The sequence below is a fragment of the Oncorhynchus masou genome, chromosome 31 (assembly GCF_036934945.1).
Source record: "Oncorhynchus masou masou isolate Uvic2021 chromosome 31, UVic_Omas_1.1, whole genome shotgun sequence".
Taxonomy (NCBI): domain Eukaryota; kingdom Metazoa; phylum Chordata; class Actinopteri; order Salmoniformes; family Salmonidae; genus Oncorhynchus; species Oncorhynchus masou.
The window spans coordinates 75,279,013-75,300,869 of record NC_088242.1 but is presented as its reverse complement, the minus strand read 5'-3'; the positions used below and the strand labels follow the sequence as shown (position 1 = coordinate 75,300,869).

The following is a 21,857-nucleotide window of genomic DNA, read 5'->3' as shown; positions in this document are numbered from 1 at the left end:
CGATGAAAAAAGCCTTTCTCATACCCCACACAATGTAGCGTGAACTGGACCAACCTCCAAAACGAACAAATCTATCAATCAGGAAGGGTCACACTTCTTTTTATAATGATCTGAAACATGGACTCAATACATAATAATATACAGTATAAAGTGTAACTACAGACAAAGGAATATTATTTTGATGATACACATTACAGTAAGCCTCAACCCTGAGTGGAGTGCTACTGTAATTACAGGGGAGGGAGTATTAATCCTCTAATTCCACCTGCAGAATGGGGCTCCAGGCTGATAGAAAATGTACTATTTATTCTTCATCCATCTCATCTTCCTCAATCATCTAGATGGCCATCACTGTCCTGTCCTGTATCGCTCCTACACACATGCACAGACACCAAGAAAAACACAAAACCTGAACAAAGAACATGAACAAAACACGCAAAGGCCACACAACATGGGAATGACCCATATATGCTTTACTTAGACACACATACCCAAAGCTGACACTGACAACCTTGCTAGAAAAGAGCTGTGATTCTGAAACTAAATGACAGGTTTCTAAACCCTTTAGAGGCCTCCTAGCTCCCACTTTATGGCATACTGTCATTGTGCTGCTGGCCTTTATTGAGTTATGGTGGACTGAGTACAGGATCACAAGTTCAGACCACAGAAATGTAATGGTTGAATGTCCTCTAGAGCCAGGCGCCCACATCACATAAAAACAGGGTCCTGTGCTGTCCAAATGCAAATATTATCTTTTATCTAAAATAAAAACAACAATATCAGCTTCCTCCCTCCTTGAGAGGACTCCAGAGCAGGGGGATTCAACAATTAGAGAATTTGCTAAATGCTACAGTCCAATCAGAAAATTCTGAATCAGAGCAGTTCATGAGACGACTTTCTGTTATTTCAACATAACTTGGATGGAAAAAAACGTGAAGAAAATGATTATGGGGTTTCATTTTTCCACCACAGTCAGTATTTGAGAATGAAAGGCATGGAAAGGGTTTAGTTGGAAGATGTGTCATACATTGACTACATGCACACCTTCCACACAATCCTGTTTGAGACTATCTCCTCCAGGCTCCATGTCAGAGACGTCCATTTTCCTTTTTCTTTGACCAATAATACCTCCATGACTTATTGATTTTCAGAAGAAAGGAGTCCATTCTTCCTGAGGGAGCTTGAGGGTATGTTACTGAGGGAGGAAATACTAGACGTGAACATGAAAGCACTCCTTCAGATGCTCTCCCCCTCCCTCCCTCTCTCCCTCTCTCTCCCTCTCTTCAGAATCATGTGCTGCCAAGCTGTGGCAGATATGTCCCAGCAGGCCTTGCAGCGGACTCCTCCGGCAGCAGGGTGAGGGTGGGTGGTGTGTGTGTGAGGAGGTCTGTTCTCCATTAGGCACTGGGGGGAGAGTGTGTGTGGGGGGTCTGTCTTCCAGCTAATACCCTGGTAGGATTTCTTGGCCTGCACACATCATACTATCATAAAATCCGAAAATGCATTTAAAAAAATCCAGAAACCATATTCATATGACTGACCATGAGATTTTGGGGAATGAGAGAGAAGGAACCCACATTATCACTAAGCATTCATTACACAGTGTGTTAACTCAACAAATACTGTTGACATGTAACTTTCTTTCTCTCTCTCTTCACTCATTCACATGCAGGCACTAAAACAGGCAGACTCAGATACTTTAAATTGTTCAAATACATGCACATGCTCTCGTGTTGATTCACAAACACACAGGCACCTCACTACGCACACAAACACACTCACGCATCCAACACACACATACCACACACAGGGTTTAGTGCATGACAGAGTGATATTGAAAAGCAAAGAAGACAGACCCTAGTCCTTGAATGCCATCAGTCCCAGATTTTTGATGCCACAGGGTCCTAAAAAAACACAATTTGGTTTTCATCTTAGGGAGGATGCATTTAGGATCAATCTGAGAATAAATTAATACGTTTCTTTGTGTTCTTATTATGAATAGACTCTTCATGCACTAAACTTACTGTAGATACCATAACAAATAATGTTGAATAAAATACACACACACACACCCGATAACACAGACAAATACACAATAAGTTCAAGATTTGTGTTTGAGAGTTAAATATCTAAAACAAACCGGGTTATTCACACAACTGTCATGGTAATTTACAGTTACCTTAGGGGAAACTTACAAGGGTTCTCATGGTAACAATTTCTCAGCACACAGGGGACACAAACAATCACAACCTTCCAACATCACAATTTTTCGTTAGCACTAATCATGTGACCACGGGGACATTCAGAATCTGTCAAACCACCAGCCCACCCCATCCCCAGTCTGTCCAATCTCTCTCACCTCCAGGTCCTCTCTGTGCGAGCGGTCCCTGTCCTCAAAGTCCCGGGTCCTCCTACGTGCATCCTCAAAGGCTGCCTGCGCCAGGGCATCCTCATGCTGAACACACACAGAGGGGGAGAGACACACAGTTTGTTTGGACCAGTGAGTGGTTGTTTTTGGTTGTATATGTAGGGGCAGGAGCACAACATGTTAAGTTTAGTTCTAGTTAAGCAATTTAAAAGTAGTCCGTCTAGAGGTGTACTGTATGTAAATGTGTGTATATATAGTAGATAATTGTTATATCTAGTTGTGTGTATTGTGTTGGTGGTGCTTGGGGACCAAGGGTGTGATAAATGATGTGCTACCGTACCTGTGCTCTCTCCTCATCGAATTCCAGACATCCCATCCCATCCAGGCGCAGCATGTCTATCCAGCCCTTCCAGATCACACACACTCCATTCAGGATCATAGGGGCCTTCAGGTACACCTGCAGACAGACCACACAGACACAACAACACTCATCTAAGAAAACATATACTACCAAATGAATGCACAGATCTGGGTACATTATTCAACACAGTCGTTGTGGCTCACTTTTAACCACTCAGATAAAAGTAGTAAGGTTTTCTCAAATAACAAAATAGAGGAAGGGGTCACTCAGTTCACTAGAGACACTTCTGTCTCTGTCTTCTCCCATTCCGTCTAAGACTTAGGGGAGGGGTAAGAGGGATGGGAGGGGTGCTGATTGGAATGAAAGAGAAAACCTTACTTGCGTCAGAGTGGAGCTCGTACAATAGGGGGTTTGAATTGTAAAACACATGCAACCCATTCTGAGCAAACAGAAAGAAAGGCCTATTGAAGATCCTCTCGAATCTAAACAAGGAAATGGTTCTCTAGTCCCACGTACAGGCATACATACACTAACATTCCACTTTTTCTCTCTTCCTGTCTCACCTCGGGCCCAGCCAAGGCCCAGGCTAGCTCACTGAGATGTTTTCTTCCTGCCATGTTGCTGTTTATTTACCAAGGCTGCTGTAGGATGGAGCGAGACAGAGAGACAGCAAACCAAGGCTCTCCTATGAGAGATCAGTAAATCCTGACTTTATTTATACAAATTAGTGTGTGTATATAAATTAATGCCCTATCGCTAAGTATGTTTATATCCATATGAGACATGAGAGAAAGAGAGAGAGAAAGAGAGAGAGAGACAGCAAGAGAGAGGGGTAGAGAGCATGTACAGGACTCCATGGCTGTGTGAGACAGAGAGAGAGAGAGAGAGAGAGAGAGAGTGAGTGAGTGAGTGAGAGAGAGACAGAGAGAGAGAGAGAGAGTGAGTGAGTGAGAGAGAGAGGGGGGAGAGAGAGAGAGGGGGGAGAGAGAGAGACAGAGAGACACAGAGAGAGAGAGAGAGACAGCGAGACAGAGAGAGAGAGACAGAGAGAGAGAGAGAGAGAGAGAGAGAGAGAGAGAGGAGAGAGAGAGACAGAGAGAGAGACAGAGAGAGAGAGGGACAGAGAGAGAGAGAGAGGGGAGAGAGCATGTACAGGACTCCATCACAGTGTGAGACAGAGAAAGGGGTAGAGTATATGATTGTCTGTTTGGCTCAGGGCCATAGAAATAGCACATCCCTGAGGCTTTGGAATTCAGTTCCAGACAAAAGCGTGCAGTCTGTCAGTCTGTGGGTGATGTTTATTTCTGTAGCTGGGAGTATAGGGAAGGAGGAAGAGACAGGGGATGGGGCTTTGGCTATAAACACGCATACCCTCTTTCAGACACATACACACACGTAAACCTAATCACTCTGAAACCCAAACACCAATCCTAGCCATAAACACACACACTTACAAACATACTGTCTGAGAGGCCAAATACTGTCTGCACAATGAACAACTTATTGATTTCACAGAACAGCCCAGTTCCCAGTTGTAAGGTGAGTCAACACCTAGAACCATATCCTCTCTCCCCTTTCATTCTTCCAACTCTCTGTCAACTCTCTGAACACCACTCTGACATCTATCCCGACTCTCTGTCATCACACCACTCTGACATCTATCCCGACTCTCTGTCATCACACCACTCTGACATCTATCCGACACCACTGACATCTATCCCGACTCTCTGTCGTCACACCCAACATCTATCCCGATCTGTCATCACACCACTCCGACACACTCTATCCCGACTCTCTGTCATCACACCACTCTGACATCTATCCCGACTCTCTGTCATCACACCACTCTGACATCTATCCCGACTCTGATGTCATCACACCACTCTGACATCTATCCCACTCTGTAATGTCATCACACCACTCTGACATCTATCCCGACTCTCTGTCATCACACCACTCTGACATCTATCCCGACTCTCTGTCATCACACCACTCCGACATCTATCCCGACTCTCTATCATCACACCACTCTGACATCTATCCCGACTCTCTGTCATCACACCACTCTGACATCTATCCCGACTCTCTGTCATCACACCACTCTGACATCTATCCCGACTCTCTGTCATCACACCACTCTGACATCTATCCCGACTCTCTGTCATCACACCACTCTGACATCTATCCCGACTCTCTGTCATCACACCACTCCGACATCTATCCCGACTCTCTGTCATCACACCACTCTGACATCTATCCCGACTCTCTGTCATCACACCACTCTGACATCTATCCCAACTCTCTGTCATCACACCACTCTGACATCTATCCCAACTCTCTGTCATCACACCACTCTGACATCTATCCCATCTATCCCGACTCTCTGTCGTCACACCACTCTGACATCTATCCCAACTCTCTGTCATCACACCACTCTGACATCTATCCCAACTCTCTGTCATCACACCACTCTGACATCTATCCCAACTCTCTGTCATCACACCACTGGCAACTAACTCTCATCCCTCATCTCTCTCTCAGGTCCACACCCCACACCTCAGGTTCTTTACTAGGGTTCCATTGCAAGAAGTATTCACATTTCCACTTTACACCAGGGATAAAGAGACAACTAAGCCCATTCCAATTGCCTCTGAAAGCACTGAATCAATCGATTTACACAGGTTTAAATTAATCAAAGCAAATATTCCATCTTTTCACTATCAACTGAATAGATCTAGTACACAAGCTGCACCTAATACGCACTACACTAAACTACACTATACTAACTACACTGAACTACACTACACTAAACTTCACCACACTATAACACAGTGTTTGACAAAGGCACATAGGCTACATGCATTAATGTGAACTAATGTGAAATCTGCACCACAGCACAGGCACATGGTTATGCATGAGATGAAACGCAAGGACTTAAATGTGCACCATAAGTGGTTCTGAGAATCCATATACCATGGGGCAGTGAGTTTAAAATAAACAGATGAATGTCTGGTTACATATATGTTTATCATTTTGGACTCTCCACCTTTTTGTCCCCCACCGGCCAACTTAAACAGAGCTTCCCCCCAACCAATACAGGCCTTTTAGCCATCAATAACACATTTAAACAGTCGTTCTCTGGTTCTTCCAGAAGGAACATTCAGAACTCCATCAGGCTAAACACACAGTTTTTATTGGGGGGATCCCAACAATGCAGACATGAGAAAAGCAGCTATACTAAAATCCTACCCCTCTTTCCCCCAGGTTAATTTGAGGTGATATATATACTGTAGACATACAGACATATATTCTCTATACACCAGAGAAGCTCAACCCATCCCCCCTCACAACTAACAGGGCACTGTGTTTAACAGGAAGGCTTAGTGATATCAAAGAAAATCTGTTATAGCTATATGTATACATATATGATTTGTAATTTGATGTGTATGAACGGAACTCTCTAACCCTGACCTACTGTCTCACACTAACCCTATTGGGTTTTATGTGGAGCCAGACCATGCAACTTAGAGAAAGGAGAGTGAGGAGTGGGACAGATTGAGTCTGGTTGAGGGGAGGTGGTGTTGCAGTGGTTTATGGCCTGTTGAGTGGTCACTGGGGTCCAGAGGTACACAGGGGTTTATTGGTTGGGTAATGTTATAGTTAATCTCCAGTACCTTCTTATCACAGACATAATGCCCATAGACTTAAAGGGGAAGGGATAGACACAGGCACAGGCAGTGTGTCGCAACAAGTTTGGTGGAAGGCTGCTTGCTGCCTGCTGCCTGCTCAGAGAGAGGGTGGGACTGGTTTAAGGGATAACACACAGAGAATCAGTGTGTTTGTGAAGATGGGTGGGGGAGTGTGGGTGGGGGAGTGTGTGTATGTTTGTGTGAGTGTGTTTGAGTTCCTGAAAGAAAGAGGGCGAGAGAGAGAGGGTGGGGGTTAATACTGGGATTCAATTCATGGGAAGCTTTTGATTCATACAGCCAAAACAATCCTGATATTCTCTCTGAGACACTATTTGCTCATAAATGCCCTCAGGGACCAGGAGCTCATTTCGATGCATCTGCTCCTCTCAGTCTCTGTCTTTGAAAAATGATTTGAATAAGTGCAGTGAAGTGAATAAAATGCTTTGAATAAGTGTTCCATATATTCCCGTCCAGTGCAGCTCACAGGTGTATTTTCCTTTGGCTCAGGACGTTATGTACAATATGTGTTTATAGTCAGGACGATATGTACAGTATGTGTTTATAGTCAGGACGATATGTACTATATGTGTTTATAGTCAAGACGACCCTGACTCTGTAATGATATAGTTACACAAGACCACTACAAACAAGAAGCACAAATGAATGTGCTCATGAACAAATAACATGGGTGGATTTTCGACACAAAGGCATATATGAGTAACAAGCTGAGACACACAGAGAATAAGACAAAGCTGGGGCAGAGAGGTCTGAACATGTTGGTCCCCTGGGTCCTTACACGTATACACAGAGGAGTAGTGAGAGACATGGTTGATATGCAGACTTAATGAGATACATTCAGTCACACTCAAGGCAGTATGTCTGAGATGAGAGAGAGTGGTGGGGCTGGCTAACCAAAGCATACCAGAGTAGTCATAACGGGGCCTTCATACTAGAGAATGTAACAATGCACTTTGACACTTAAGACGCCATGACTCTGTTAAGGCTAGATACTGTATAGGCATATATGTCCTCCGCCAATCAACCACACCCACAGTATAAAGAGCAGGAAGTAGAAGACAGACATGTGCCACCCAGTGTAACATCCTGTTTCCCACGAGGCAGTTCCCTACAGAGCAAAGCACAGGAGACAGACTCGAGGCAGATGTCATATCCTCAGGCAATGTGGAAGTGATCAATTATCAATTCATCCTATTACACTCACCCTGGAGAGTGGGGAGTTACCCTCATCTGCAGTATCTATCTCAGAGACATTAAGGAGGTGTGTGTGCGTGTGTGTGGACATGTTTAACTACACTTGTTAGTCCCCACAAGGTCAAATTCTATTTATAAGGGGTTTAGGGTTAAGGTCAGAATTAGCGTTAGGGTTAGAATTAGGTTTAGGAGCTAGGGTTAGTTTTAAGGTTAAGGTTAGGGTACAGGTTAGGGATAGGTTTATGGTTGTACAAGACTGTGTGTGTATGTACAGTGCATTCAGAAAGTATTCAGACCCCTTGACTTTTTACACATTTTGTTACATTACAGCCTTATTCTAAAATGGATTAAATATGTTTTTCCCTCATCAATCTACACACAATACCCCATAATGACAAAGTGAAAACAGACTTTCAGTCATTTAAAAAAACTAACAGAAATACCTTATTTACATAAGTATTTAGACCATTTGCTATGAGACTCGAAATTGAGCTCAGAGGCATCCTGTTTCATAAGCAATCGGGGGAGAAGGGCTTTGGACAGGGAGGTGACCAAGAACTCGATGGTCACTCTGACAGAGCTCCAGGGTTCCTCTGTGGAGATGGGAGAAACTTCCAGAAGGACAACCATCTCTGCAGCACTCCACCAATCAGGCCTTTATGGTAGAGTGGCCAGACGGAAGCCACTCTTCAGTAAAAGGCACAAGGCCTGCTTGTATTTTGCCAAAATGCACCTAAAGACTCTCAGACCATGAGAAACAACATTTTCTGGTCTGATGAAACCAAAATTGAACTCTTTGGCCTGAATGCCAAGCGTCACATGTGGAAAAAACCTGGCACCATCCCTACGGTGAAGCATGTTGGTGGCAGCATCATGCTTTGGGGATGTTTTTCAGTGGCAGGGCCTGGGAGACTATTCAGGATCGAGGGAAAGATGAATGGAGCAAAGTACAGAGAGATCCTTGATGAAAACCTGCTCCAGAGCGCTCAGGACCTCAGACTGGGGCGAAGGTTCACCTTCCAACTGGACAACGACCCTAAGCACACAGTCACTGTCGGAGCTAGGACCACAAGCATTTCACTACACCCGCAATAACATCTGCTAAATAACTGCATGTGACCAATAACATTTTATTTCATTTGGTTTGATTTGAAGCACACAGCCAAGACAACGCAGGACTGGCTTTGGCACAAGTCTCTGAATGGCCTTGAGTGGCCCAGCCAGAGCCCGGACTTGAACCCGATCGAACATCTCTGGAGAGACCTGAAAATAGCTGTGCAGCGACACTCCCCATCCAACCTGACAGAGCTTGAGAGGTTCTGCAGAGAAGAATGGGAGAAACTCCCCAAATACAGGTGTGCCAAACTTGTAGCATCATACCCAAGAAGACTGAAGGCTGTAATCGGTGCTTCAACAAAGCACTCAGTGAAGTGTCTGAATAGTTATGTAAATGTGATATTTCACATAAATTTGCTAACATTTCTAAAAAACAGTATTTGCTTTGTCATTACGGGGTATTGTGTGTAGATTGATGAGGGGGGAAAAATAACTTTATCCATTTTAGAATTTAACGTAACAAAATGTGAAATATATCAAGGGGTCTGAGCACTTTCCGAATGCACTGTATGTGTGTGTGTTTGTGTCCATGTGTTTGTGTGTTTGTGCGCTTGTGCGTATGTGTTTGTGTGCGTGTGTTTGTGTATGTGTGTGTGTGTGTGTGTGTGTGTGTACATATCTAGAAAAAAAATGAAAAATATGTACATCCAAGTTATCAGTTACAGGACAGAAGAACCTATCAAAGAAAAAAGGAATGCCTGCAACTCTGGTATGTTCTCATGCTGATTTATTCAGACAGACAATAAATATACACCCTTGCCCAAAGTGTAGACACTGTCAGACAAACATTGAGGGCAACACAGTGCCAGCTTTACAGCTGGGGAATGCAGTATTTTTTATCTAGGAAGCAAATGATGATGAATACATTTGAAAATGAAAACACAAACACACGCAGTGTTAGCTGTGGATTCTGTTGATTTTCTGTCATATACATGGCCAGTCCCACATTGTTGCATTTCTTAAGAGGCTATTTCCTTACAGCCTGGAACAGGGGCTTTATTTACGAGAAGGCCAAGCCTAGACCTTCTCATGCTGCCCTGGGGCGAGGAGGGGGAGCCCAGACCCAGCAGCGTCTCAATGCAGAACAAAAACTCCTCCAGTCGTTACACAAGCACTGCTGAAATGACTTCTACATCTGTAAGAAACTGCATGGCTTTTAAAAAGCACGGCTACATGGAGAGGAAAAATGTGAACGGGAGCGCAGAACCGGTCTAACCACAAACTTCCTCTGCAGAAATAGATGTCAACCCCCACATCCCCCACACCCCCGTGACTGACACACCATCATGTGTATGCAGACACACACGCATACACACATGCACACAAGCACACAAGCATGCAAACACACACGCACACACACCCACACACACACACATGCGAACACACACAGACACACACACGCGCGCGCGCGCACATAACATACCACAGAGGTGCATTGTGAATAAAAGTGGCAAAGAACTTGAATTGATGAAACACCCATGTCTAAACAGGGCAGTGATTGAGTGTGCTGATCTGGATCCAGTGATGCGACTATGGAGTCTGATGGACCCAGCGAACCCAGACACACTAAACACCTTCTCCAAGAGTCCTAAACCATGACATGGGGACAAAGATGGGAACACAAACACACAACCACTGGTTGGTCCCACAGGCTCTGGCCTGAGAGGTCCACTGTTCACACATCCACACAGGAAATGAGATGAAACCACCACAGCCATGATTTGTGAGACAGACCCAACTGTGGACAAAGTACCTCAATAAAGATGGCCGAAAACACTGGGTGGAAGGGAGCATCCCTGACCTCTAAAACACAAAAGATTATATGTAAGACCAGGAATTGCATTTTAGTTACACTGTTAAAAAAAGTATTATTATTATTATTTGTGTACTTGCTTGACATTTTACTGCATTGTTAGGAGCTAGGTAACATAAGCATTTCACTGCACCCGCTATAACATCTGCTAAACTGTGTGTGCGACCAATAAACTTCGATTTCAACTTTGACTCTACAGAAATGCCATAGATGGAGCCACAGGGAGGGAGGACACAGGATACTAGTGTAAAGTCCCAAAGTTAAGTTTGGATTTGATCAACATTCTGCTGTGGTCTAAGCAACAGTATATCATATTAGAAAAGCACACAATGAGTGGGACTGTATACTGCTCTGTGGTCAGTGTGGTGTCCCAGCCCTGACCAGCCCTGGGAGACCCTGACCCCATCCCAGGTCAGCTCCACTCCACTGGGCCACTCCGTCCCTCCCTCCCCTCTACAGCCCAATCACAACTGGCCTGAGCCTGAGCCATCCCATCCCAGCCACCCTCAGTCTCTCTGTGAGACTATGTGCTTATAAAAGCAGTTGCACAACAGTCATGCTCTTAGGGAACGCCTTTGATATGAAAATCAACAGATGCAGGAATGTAGGGACTGGAGATCAATCACTCAATATCACACATTAGGACAGTGTGACCGGAGGGATAAAAAATCCCATATTTCTGAGGCCTTGTTTAGAATTTGTCAATAACAATCATGTAGGATGACAACAGGACGCTGGTATATTCATAGGAGAGTGGAGGAAAAGTTGTCTCTTTCAGGCTGTGCCTATGGTGTGTTGGCAGAGCCTTGGCACAGTGGCTGGCAGTGAGCGTGATGCAGCCAGGCACGTTGGCACAGGGCTCCTCATTTAGACACGTGCCAAAAGCTCGTCAGCAGATCTGGATGCGGGGTAGAAGAAAAACAGAGAGCGCTTGAAAGAAAGGAGGAGAGTAGGGCTGCTGTCCCAGCCGCAGGGGGCAGAGGGCAGAGAGCCCGCACACAGAGGACCATTGTCCTCACACACCTCGTGGGTGTTAATATGTGTGAATGTGTCTGTCTGTCTGTCTGTCTGTCTGTCTGTCTGTCTGTCTGTCTGTCTGTCTGTCTGTCTGTCTGTCTGTCTGTCTGTCTGTGTGTGTGTGTGTGTGTGTGTGTGTGTGTGTGTGTGTGTGTGTGTGTGTGTGTGTGTGTGTGTGTGTGTGTGTGTGTGTGTGTGTGTGTGTGTGTGTGTGTGTGAATGCAGGTGTGAACGCTAACATCCAACTGATATAACACAGTATTAATTATGATATTAGCAGAAGGAATGCTACATCATTGAGTGTCTGGGACGTGTGTGAGTGTATTATTCACACAGTGAGCATGAGTGTGTGGGAGTGACTCAGATCCCACTCAGGACTTGAGCTCTCTCTCACTCTCTCTCTCTCTCTCTCTTTGTGTCTCTATCTGACTCTCTCTTTCTCTCTCCCTCTGACTATCCCTCCCTCAATCCCTCTTTCTCTCTCTGTGTCTCAGTGTAAGTATGAGGTGGTTCCCCCTGTGGGAAGTGTGTATTTCCAGGCAGTCACCATGCTGTTTCATGGCTGTTTTGATTCTAGTCTCATGGCGCGACACCCTTTGACCCCCACCACAACCCCACAATACTGTGCTCTGGGCAGCAGGGCTACATCTGGGCTCTGAGTCTTCAGGTTCCGATCCACAATCACACATAGACAGATGCCCTTGTTCCCTTCACCTCTCCTCTCCTTTTGACTCCAGGTCTGTGGAGCCATGCCAGCTGCCTCCCCTGCACCCCTCTCACCCCTTCCCCCTCACCTTGCCCCCTTGCTGGGCTGTGACAGCTGCCTCTGTGACCCCCTGGTGACTCAGCCACCCCCACTGGGCGAGACAGCAACTGGCAGGAAGTGACAAACACACTGGGGCCCAGTTCTGGTACCCTGCCACCTGCCCCCTGGCACCACCACCTCCTCACCACATACTGTAAACTCCCACCTACACAGCCAGCCTTAATTAATGAGCAAAACAGGAGTCACAAACCCCTATATGAACTTAAACTCTCACTGATGCAAGGTCTTGAATAGGTAGAAGTGCCCACACACTAATACTGGCGATGGTAACTAGAGAATAGAAAACCCATACATATAGGCTGTAATGCCATACTACACAGTGTGAGTGACGTCACCTCTGCCCCTGTGATAACTGGTGTGTGAATGTGTACAGTGTAAGAGTGTGTGAGTAAGGCCCCTCCAGGCCCAAGCCATCAGCCTGCCCCCCTACAGACAAGGACCCAGAGGGGCCGGCTAGGAACTCCTGGTGTGGGAGGGAGGGACCCTACTAGACTGTGCTGACTGACACTCATTGTCTAGAACAACAGATCTACAGCTGCTTCTCAACCTGGCTACCCAACCACCAGCCCCTTTCTACACCTCTCCCTCCATCCCTCTATTCCAGTATCTTTATCTGTTCCCTTCCGTCTGCTCAGCTAGATATGGAGAAGCAGGAAGTTCCTGGGAGTTGAGTCAGCACAATTCCCTTACGGGAGCAGTGTGTGCAATCCTGCAATCCTAGCCAGTGCTGAGCTGTTTTTCCAGTATATCCACATCTATGAGCACACACACATCCTTGAGATCGCATACATCCACCCCCCCCTCCCACACACACACACACACAAACAAACACACAGCACAGGTGTGACCAAGTGAGGTGAGACATACATAGAGAAAGCAGAGAACTAGAGAACGCTGCTCTCTGTAATCAGAGGGCGGCTGAAGATTAACATTTACCCTATTGTTTCAGGCACATATACCCACACAGACCCACACATATACCCACCCACACCCACACATATACCCACATAGACCCATACATATACCTACCCACACCCACACATATACCCACACAGACCCATACATATACCCACCCACACCCACACATATACCCAACCCCACCCACACATATACCCACACAGACCCACACATATACCCACCCACACCCACACATATACCCACACAGACCCACACATATACCCACCCACACATATACCCACACAGACCCATACATATACCCACCCACACCCACACATATACCCAACCCCACCCACACATATACCCACACACGACCCACACATATACCCACCCACACCCAGACATATACCCACCCACACATATACCCACCCACACCCAGACATATACCCACCCATAACCACACATATACCCCACCCACACATATACCCACCCACAACCACACATATACCCAACCCCACCCAGACATATACCCACCCACAACCACACATATACCCAACCACACCCACACATATACACACCCAGACCCACACATATACCCAACCCCACCCACACATATACCCACCCACATCCACACATATACCCAACCCCACCCACACATATACCCACCCAGACATATACCCATCCACACCCACACCCACACATATAGCCAACCCCACCCACACATATACCCACCCACACCCACACATTTACCCACCCACACCCACACCCACACATATACCCAACCCCACCCACACAAATACCCACCCACATCCACACATATACCCAACCCCACCCACACATATACCCACCCAGACATATACCCATCCACACCCACACCCACCCACCCACACCCACACATATACCCAACCCCACCCACACATATACCCACCCACACCCACACATTTACCCACCCACACCCACACATATACCCAACCCCACCCACAGATATACCCACTCACACATATACCCAACCACACCCACACATATACCCAACCACACCCACACATATACCCAACCATACCCACACATATACCCAACCACACCCACACATACAGTGGGGAGAACAAGTATTTGATACACTGCCGATTTTGCAGGTTTTCCAAAGCATGGAGAGCATGTAAAAATCCAGAAAATCACATTGTGTGATTGTTAAGTAATTAATTTGCATTTTATTGCATGACATAAGTATTTGATACATCAGAAAAGCAGAACTTAATATTTGGTAGTTTGCACACACTGCAGCAGGGATTTTGGCCCACTCCTCCATACAGACATTCTCCAGATCCTTCAGGTTTCGGGGCTGTCGCTGGGCATTACGAATTTCAGCTCCCTCCAAAGATGTTCTATTGGGTTCAGGTCTGGAGACTGGCTAGGCCACTCTAGGACCTTGAAATGCTTCTTACGGAGTCACACCTTAGTTGCCCTGGCTGTGTGTTTCAGGTCGTTGTCATGCTGGAAGACCCAGCCACGACCCATCTTCAATGCTCTTACTGAGGGAAGGAGGTTGTTGGCGAAGATCTCGCGATACGTGGCCCCATCCATCCTCCCCTCAATACGGTGCAGTCGTCCTGTCCCCTTTGCAGAAAAGCATCCCCAAAGAATGATGTTTCCAACCTCACGGTTGGGATGGTATTCTTGGGGTTGTACTCATCCGTCTTCTTCCTCCAAACATGGCGAGTGGAGTTTAGACCAAAAGGCTCTATTTTTGTCTCATCAGACCACATGACCATCTCCCATTCCTCCTCTGGATCACCCAGATGGTCATTGGAAAACTTTAGACGAGCCTGGACATGCGCTGGCTTGAGCAGGGGGACCTTGCGTGCGCTGCAGGATTTTAATCCATGACGGCGTAGTGTGTTACTAATGGTTTTCTATGAGACTGTGGTCCCAACTCTCTTCAGGTCATTGACCAGGTCCTGCCGTGTAGTTCTGGGCTGATCCCTCACCTTCCTCATGATCATTGATGCCCAACGAGGTGAGATCTTGCATGGAGCCACAGACCGAGGGTGATTGACCGCCATCTTGAACTTCTTAATTGCGCCAACAGTTGTTGCCTTCTCACCAAGTTGATTGCCTATTGTCTTATAGCCCATCCCAGCCTTGTGCAGGTCTACAATTTTATCCCTGATGTCCTTACACATCTCTCTGGTCTTTGCCATTGTGGAGAGGTTGGAGTCTGTTTGATTGAGTGTGTGGACAGGTGTCTTTTATACAGGTAACGAGTTCAAACAGGTGCAGTTAATACAGGTAATGAGTGGAGAACAGGAGGGCTTCTTATAGAAAAACTAACAGGTCTGTGAGAGCCGGAATTCTTACTGGTTGGTAGGTGATCAAATACTTATGTCATGCAATAAAATCCACTCACACATATACCCAACCACACCCACACATATACCCAACCACACCCACACATATACCCTACCATACCCACACATATATCCAACCACACCCACACATATACCCACCCACACCCACCCACACCCACACATATACCCAATCCCACCCACCCATATACCCACCCACACCCACACATATGCCCACCCACACCCACACATATACCCAACCCCACCCACCCACACATATACCCACCCACACCCACACCCCATATACCCACCCACACATATACCCTACCACACAAATGCTCAGACACAGACACACACTCAGAGACAAGTCTCTGCTCCTCCATCCACACCACCTGCCACAGAGACGGCTGTATTAGACTTGTTGTGCCCCGTGCGCTCACCCATTCTCCTGCCCCTTGTCCGTCCAAGCCCTAAAATTACCCCTAACCACCGAGTCACAACACCCCGGTTATAGTCCCCTAACTGACCCCCCCCCCTCAAACCCAGTAATAGCCCCCTAACTGACCCCACCCCAAAACCCAGTTATAGCCCCTAACTGCCCTGCATTCACCTGACACCATGCCAGCGCAGAACTCACAAACAAACAGACAGACAGACAGTCTGTCTGTCTGTCTGTCTGTCTGTCTGTCTGTCTGTCTGTCTGTCTGTCTGTCTGTCTGTCTGTCTGTCTGTCTGTCTGTCTGTCTGTCTGTCTGTCTGTCTGTCAGACAGGCTGACTGACTGGCAGACTGGCAGACTGGCAGACAGACTATTCCTCTGATATATGTTCCTAATCAGAGAAGACCTGGGCCTGCTAAGCCTGATTATGTTATGCAGTAACACTGACTCATTCAATAAAGCTTCCTCTATTAGGTCATTTTCCCAATTTGATTGTAAAAGTAATACAAATGTCTCTGATTGCTTCTAGCTTGCCAATCCAACCAGTGATATAGCTCTACTTTATCAATTATATTTAAAAAAGTGATAAAATGTAATGAAGACCAACCCAGTCTTAGTGATAAGAAAAAGTTGGTCTGTGTCACTTTGTCAGTCAGATTATAAATCAGATTGGTTGTGATGCCACTTGATGGAAATCATTTCTACTTTTATTGGGATTAAGGAATAGGGTAGTTGGGGACACCATGTACACTATGTCAAATCATTTCTCACATGAACACCATACAAAGGATATCCATTTCTCTGTTTTTACAGATGGCTGTTTAACTTAAGTAAATATCATGCAAAGGCAAATCCAGTATTTGGATGAAGTTTCTAACCACAGGAGAATGGGAGAGCAGGGACATACTGCAGGGGCTGCAGGGACATACTGCAGAGGCTGCTGGGACATACTGCAGAGGCTGCAGGGGAGTCTACAAAACCCCAGAGGACTCTGAGAAGTCACATCAGATAGTCACAGACACTAATATAAACATATATTTTGAATATGGAATCGTTATAATCTAAAAGTAATCAATTAACTACATTTATAACAATAAATGAACAAATTAATAATATACTGGTTAGAAATACACAAGAAGAATATTTTCATTTCAAAAGAAAGTAATGGCTCGGTTTTCATGGGAAGAGGTGAGGATAGACAAAATAAAGAATCGGCAGGCTTGCCAAGAGCATCTTAAGGGACTTGAATTCTCAGGCACTCTAGCTATACTTGGACCCAAGTCCAGTTTCACATCTGCCATTTTCCCTCTCTCTGTACAGGAAATATTGGGTTGTAGGTGGGCCCTTGGCCCCTCCCACTCAGGCACCCATCACAGTCAGGTTGGAGGCAGAGAGACGGCCCTCCAGGCCAGGTAACCACCCTTGTCCCCCCCCCGGCCTGGAGAGAACATAGTTCCTGGAATAGTGACCAGGAATGCAGTCGGCACATACACGCTGTATTTCTCACCTGTGTCCTGACAGTCCTGGAGAATCAAATCCCCAAGCAGGATGCTTCCCTCTCCTCCCTCCTAGACAACGCTGTCTGACTGCTCCCACTCAGTGGGATGTAGGGAGGGTTGGGAGTCTCAGACTTACTTCAGTACAAACATAGACACTGAAGTCTTTCACCTACTCATCTGGACTATCCATCCATTACATTTACGGAGGAACAATTTAGTGTAATTCATATTTAATCCCTTCATGAAATGGTGAATAAGTGATCTGCTCAGATGCAACATCACCATCCTGTTAGGTGATTTACAACAAGTCCCCATGTTCCAAACTCCCATGAATCAGAATCAGTTGAGTAATTCCACAGCATCATGGAATGTTTATTACTCTGGAGGGCAAGGTGAAGGGAAAACAAATGAAATCAAATGTTTTAATTGGCAGGAGGAGAGAGAGAAGGAGAGGAAGGGGTGAGAGTGGTCAACTGCAACACCTCCATCTGCAATGTCATCACTCCTGGTGGAAAAGAGTGATGTCTGCATAAAGAAAACAAACAAAATCAAGAAGTCTAGTAACTCTCGCTATTAGCTAACCCTCAGACTGAGAGATAGATGTTTGAAGACCCTATGGGGTCTGTATGGACCGATGATGTCTCAAACAGCTTTATGGGATGAGAGGCTGTTTGTTGCACATTAACAGCCCTCAGTTTTTATCAGTTTCACATTGTTAATAAAATATGAGCTCATTTAGAAGCGTTGAAAAAACTACTTCCTGGTGCAGAAAGACTCTCTCCAGTTATGAGTGAACACACTCTCTCATTTCATTGTGAAAGTAACACTGCTACTGTAGGTAGCAGAACCGTAAATCATAGGGAAATGTCACATTTATCCTTAGAAAGTAATATTTGTATTTTTGTATTATTATTATAATATATTTTATTAACCTTTATTTAACTAGGAAAGTCCGTTGAGAACAAATTCTTATTTACAATGATGCCCTACCCCGGAGAAGCCCTAACCCGGACGACACTGGGCCAATTGTGCGCCGCCCTATGGGACTCCCGGTTGTGATACAGCCTGGAATCAAACCAGGTCTGTAGTGACGCTTCTAGCACTGAGAAACAGTGCCTTAGACCGCTGCGCCACTCGGGGGCCCAACCAGAGCTCCACTGTTTCATTTTACTGTAAGATGAACATTTTCAGGAAGCCATGTGACATTCAGTATATTTGTACCCCACAATAAAGCGTGGGAGTGGTCATTGATCTGAGGCCTGGGATAAAGGAAGTGGAAATTTGAGCTGGGAGCTATAATGAAAACCCTATGGCAAAAATAGAGGCAGGAGTATGATTGACTAGTGCTGGGAAAAACAAAGCTTCTCTTTCCCCAGCAGAGACAGTTCTGTCCCAACAGGCAGTCAAAAAAGGAGCATTTCTGTTAAAAAAAAATATCAACAAAAGGACATGGCATAGCCAAGGACACAAAGAACCCCTCTTTTTAACAAACATCAAACAATCAACATCAGATGAGAGGAACACGAGGAAGGCTCAGTGAACAATGGGCATGACAGAGCAGCATGAATCAATTAGTGGGCTCACTTTGATGATGTCATTGACAAGTCATCTGCCAGTGGAGCGGCTTCCGTTTGAGGGAGATGGAAACAACAGCCCCCACCGCAAAACGAGCCCGACCACTGCGCTCCTCACAGAAATGCTCGTCCATCATCCTCCCTCCACCCTGGCCTTTGCCCAGTCGCCTCTCTCCTCATCAGTGTCAGCAGTGAGGGCTGATGCCTCCCTACCCCCTCCCCCATCATACACACATTACTACCAGGTTCACTTCAGCTAGACTTGAGTATAAACTACATTAACTAAATATGGAGTAACTACAGTAGCTTTATGACATTAAGTTCATAACCTTTACACTTAGCAACCAACTAATGTGCATTGTGTGGCTCTGTGAGATAATTCTGAGCCCCTCCCAAACACCACACCCTGCTTCATTTTGGGGCTGAAGATGGGAGAGATTCATCTGCTCCTCATTTTCCCCCTTCAATAACCACCAGCAGCAGCAGTGAGCTGTCCCCCCTTTCTGACTCTGTAACAAGGTTAACTGTCAAGCTGTTCCCCCCTTTCTGACTCTGTAACAAGGTTAACTGTCAAGCTGTTCCCCCCTCTCTGACTCTGTAACAAGGTGAACTGTCAAGCTGTTCCCTTCTCTGACTCTGTAACAAGGTTAACTGTCAAGCTGTTCCCCTCTCTGGCTCTGTAACAGGGTTAACTGTCAAGCTGTTCCCCCCTCTCTGGCTCTGTAACAGGGTTAACTGTCAAGCTGTTCCCTCCTCTCTGGCTCTGTAACAGGGTTAACTGTCAAGCTGTTCCCCCTCTCTGGCTCTGTAACAGGGTTAACTGTCAAGCTGTTCCCCCTCTCTGGCTCTGTAACAGGGTTAACTGTCAAGCTGTTCCCCCTCTCTGGCTCTGTAACAGGGTTAACTGTCAAGCTGTTCCCCCTCTCTGGCTCTGTAACAGGGTTAACTGTCAAGCTGTTCCCCCTCTCTGGCTCTGTAACAGGGTTAACTGTCAAGCTGTTCCCCCTCTCTGGCTCTGTAACAGGGTTAACTGACTCTGTAACAGGGTTAACTGTCAAGCTGTTCCCCCTCTCTGACTCTGTAACAGGGTTAACTGTCAAGCTGTTCCCCCTCTCTGGCTCTGCAACAGGGTTAACTGTCAAGCTGTTCCCCCTCTCTGACTCTGTAACAGGGTTAACTGTCAAGCTGTTCCCCCTCTCTGACTCTGTAACAGGGTTAACTGTCAAGCTGTTCCCCTGACTCTGTAACAGGGTTAACTGGCTCTGCAACAGGGTTAACTGTCAAGCTGTTCCCCCTCTCTGACTCTGTAACAGGGTTAACTGTCAAGCTGTTCCCCCCTTTCTGGCTCTGTAACAAGGTTAACTGTCAATCTGGCGCCATAAAGCTGAAGACCATGTTTTGTGGTACATGACCCGTCATTAATATGGAGATTGGCTCTGTAAGTGCAGTGCTAAACACATACATACATACATACATACATACATACATACATACATACATACATACATACATACATACATACATACATACATACATACATACATACATACATACATACATACATACATACGCACACACACAATACACAGACACACAAAGACACTGGCTGGTCTTGGGAACAAGCTTTAACACCAAACTATTAAAACTCCAATTCCTGTGGTGACGCCTCTGACAGAAGTCCCTTTCATAATGGATTCATTTACTGTGAATCTTCCCTGTGCTATCTGCCCCGAGCGAACATTCTTACATCCAGAGACAGGCAGAAGATTTATATTCTGCTGCCTCGGTATGGCTCCACGTTAAGGGCCTGCTCTCTCTCTCTCTCTCTCTCTCTCCCTCTCTCTCTCTCTCTCTCTCTCTCTCTCAGTTCTGGCCCCATGTCAGACAACAACACACCTACACAATCCCACTATGCATTACTGCTGTAATACCAGCAGAAGTGACTTTCACAATTACCAGGCCGTAGCTGAAAGGTTTACCAGGCTGTAGCTGAAAGGTTTACCAGGCTGTAGCTGAAAGGTTTACCAGGCTGTAGGTGAAAGGTTTACCAGGCTGTAGCTGAAAGGTTTACCAGGCTGTAGGTGAAAGGTTTACCAGGCTGTAGCTGAAAGGTTTACCAGGCTGTAGGTGAAAGGTTTACCAGGCTGTAGCTGAAAGGTTTACCAGGCTGTAGCTGAAAGGTTTACCAGGCTGTAGCTGAAAGGTTTACCAGGCTGTAGCTGAAAGGTTTACCAGGCTGTAGCTGAAAGATTTACCAGGCTGTAGCTGAAAGGTTTACCAGGCTGTAGCTGAAAGGTTTAGGAGTCATTGTATGACTTTCTTCATGTATTTGTGCTTTTAGCTCTTAACACAATATAATAGAGTAGCAGCACACTCTGGAGGGTCTGTAACAAGGGGACTATATCAGGAGCTCTCCCCCAATAAGTGGGCAAACCCAACCTTCTGGCATGGCTTCTGGATGGACCCAATTTCTGCTTTGCATAAAAGGAAACCACACACAAGCTCTAAAGATGAACAGAGCAGAGGGGGAGCGGGAGAGAGGGGAATATGGAGAAGAGGCCAAACACCAGACCTCTTAAACCCTTACAGCTGAACCCTGCTCCAAAACCCTAAAAGTCTCCAATTTCAACAAGATTGAGTTAAAGTTGAGGAGTGTTCATATATAAGAGCAGTGGCGACCCATATTTCAGGGCAGGAGGGGCAGA

General features: G+C 46.0%; 1 protein-coding gene across 2 annotated transcripts in view; it reads right to left on the bottom strand.

Moving 5' to 3' along the window:
- LOC135524436 (core-binding factor subunit beta) overlaps positions 1-21,857 on the bottom strand; it is a 33,415-nt gene that overhangs the window by 3,927 nt on the left and 7,631 nt on the right. The window contains exons 4-6 of one of the 2 annotated variants that reach the window (XM_064951965.1): positions 2,709-2,825; positions 2,360-2,455; positions 1,857-1,904 (exon numbers count right to left, since the gene is read on the bottom strand). In XM_064951965.1, coding sequence (XP_064808037.1) covers positions 1,875-1,904; positions 2,360-2,455; positions 2,709-2,825 — 243 coding nt within the window. In that variant the 3' untranslated portion in view covers positions 1,857-1,874. The remainder of the gene's footprint in view (positions 1-1,856; positions 1,905-2,359; positions 2,456-2,708; positions 2,826-21,857) is intronic. The other variant, XM_064951964.1, reaches the window with a different exon arrangement.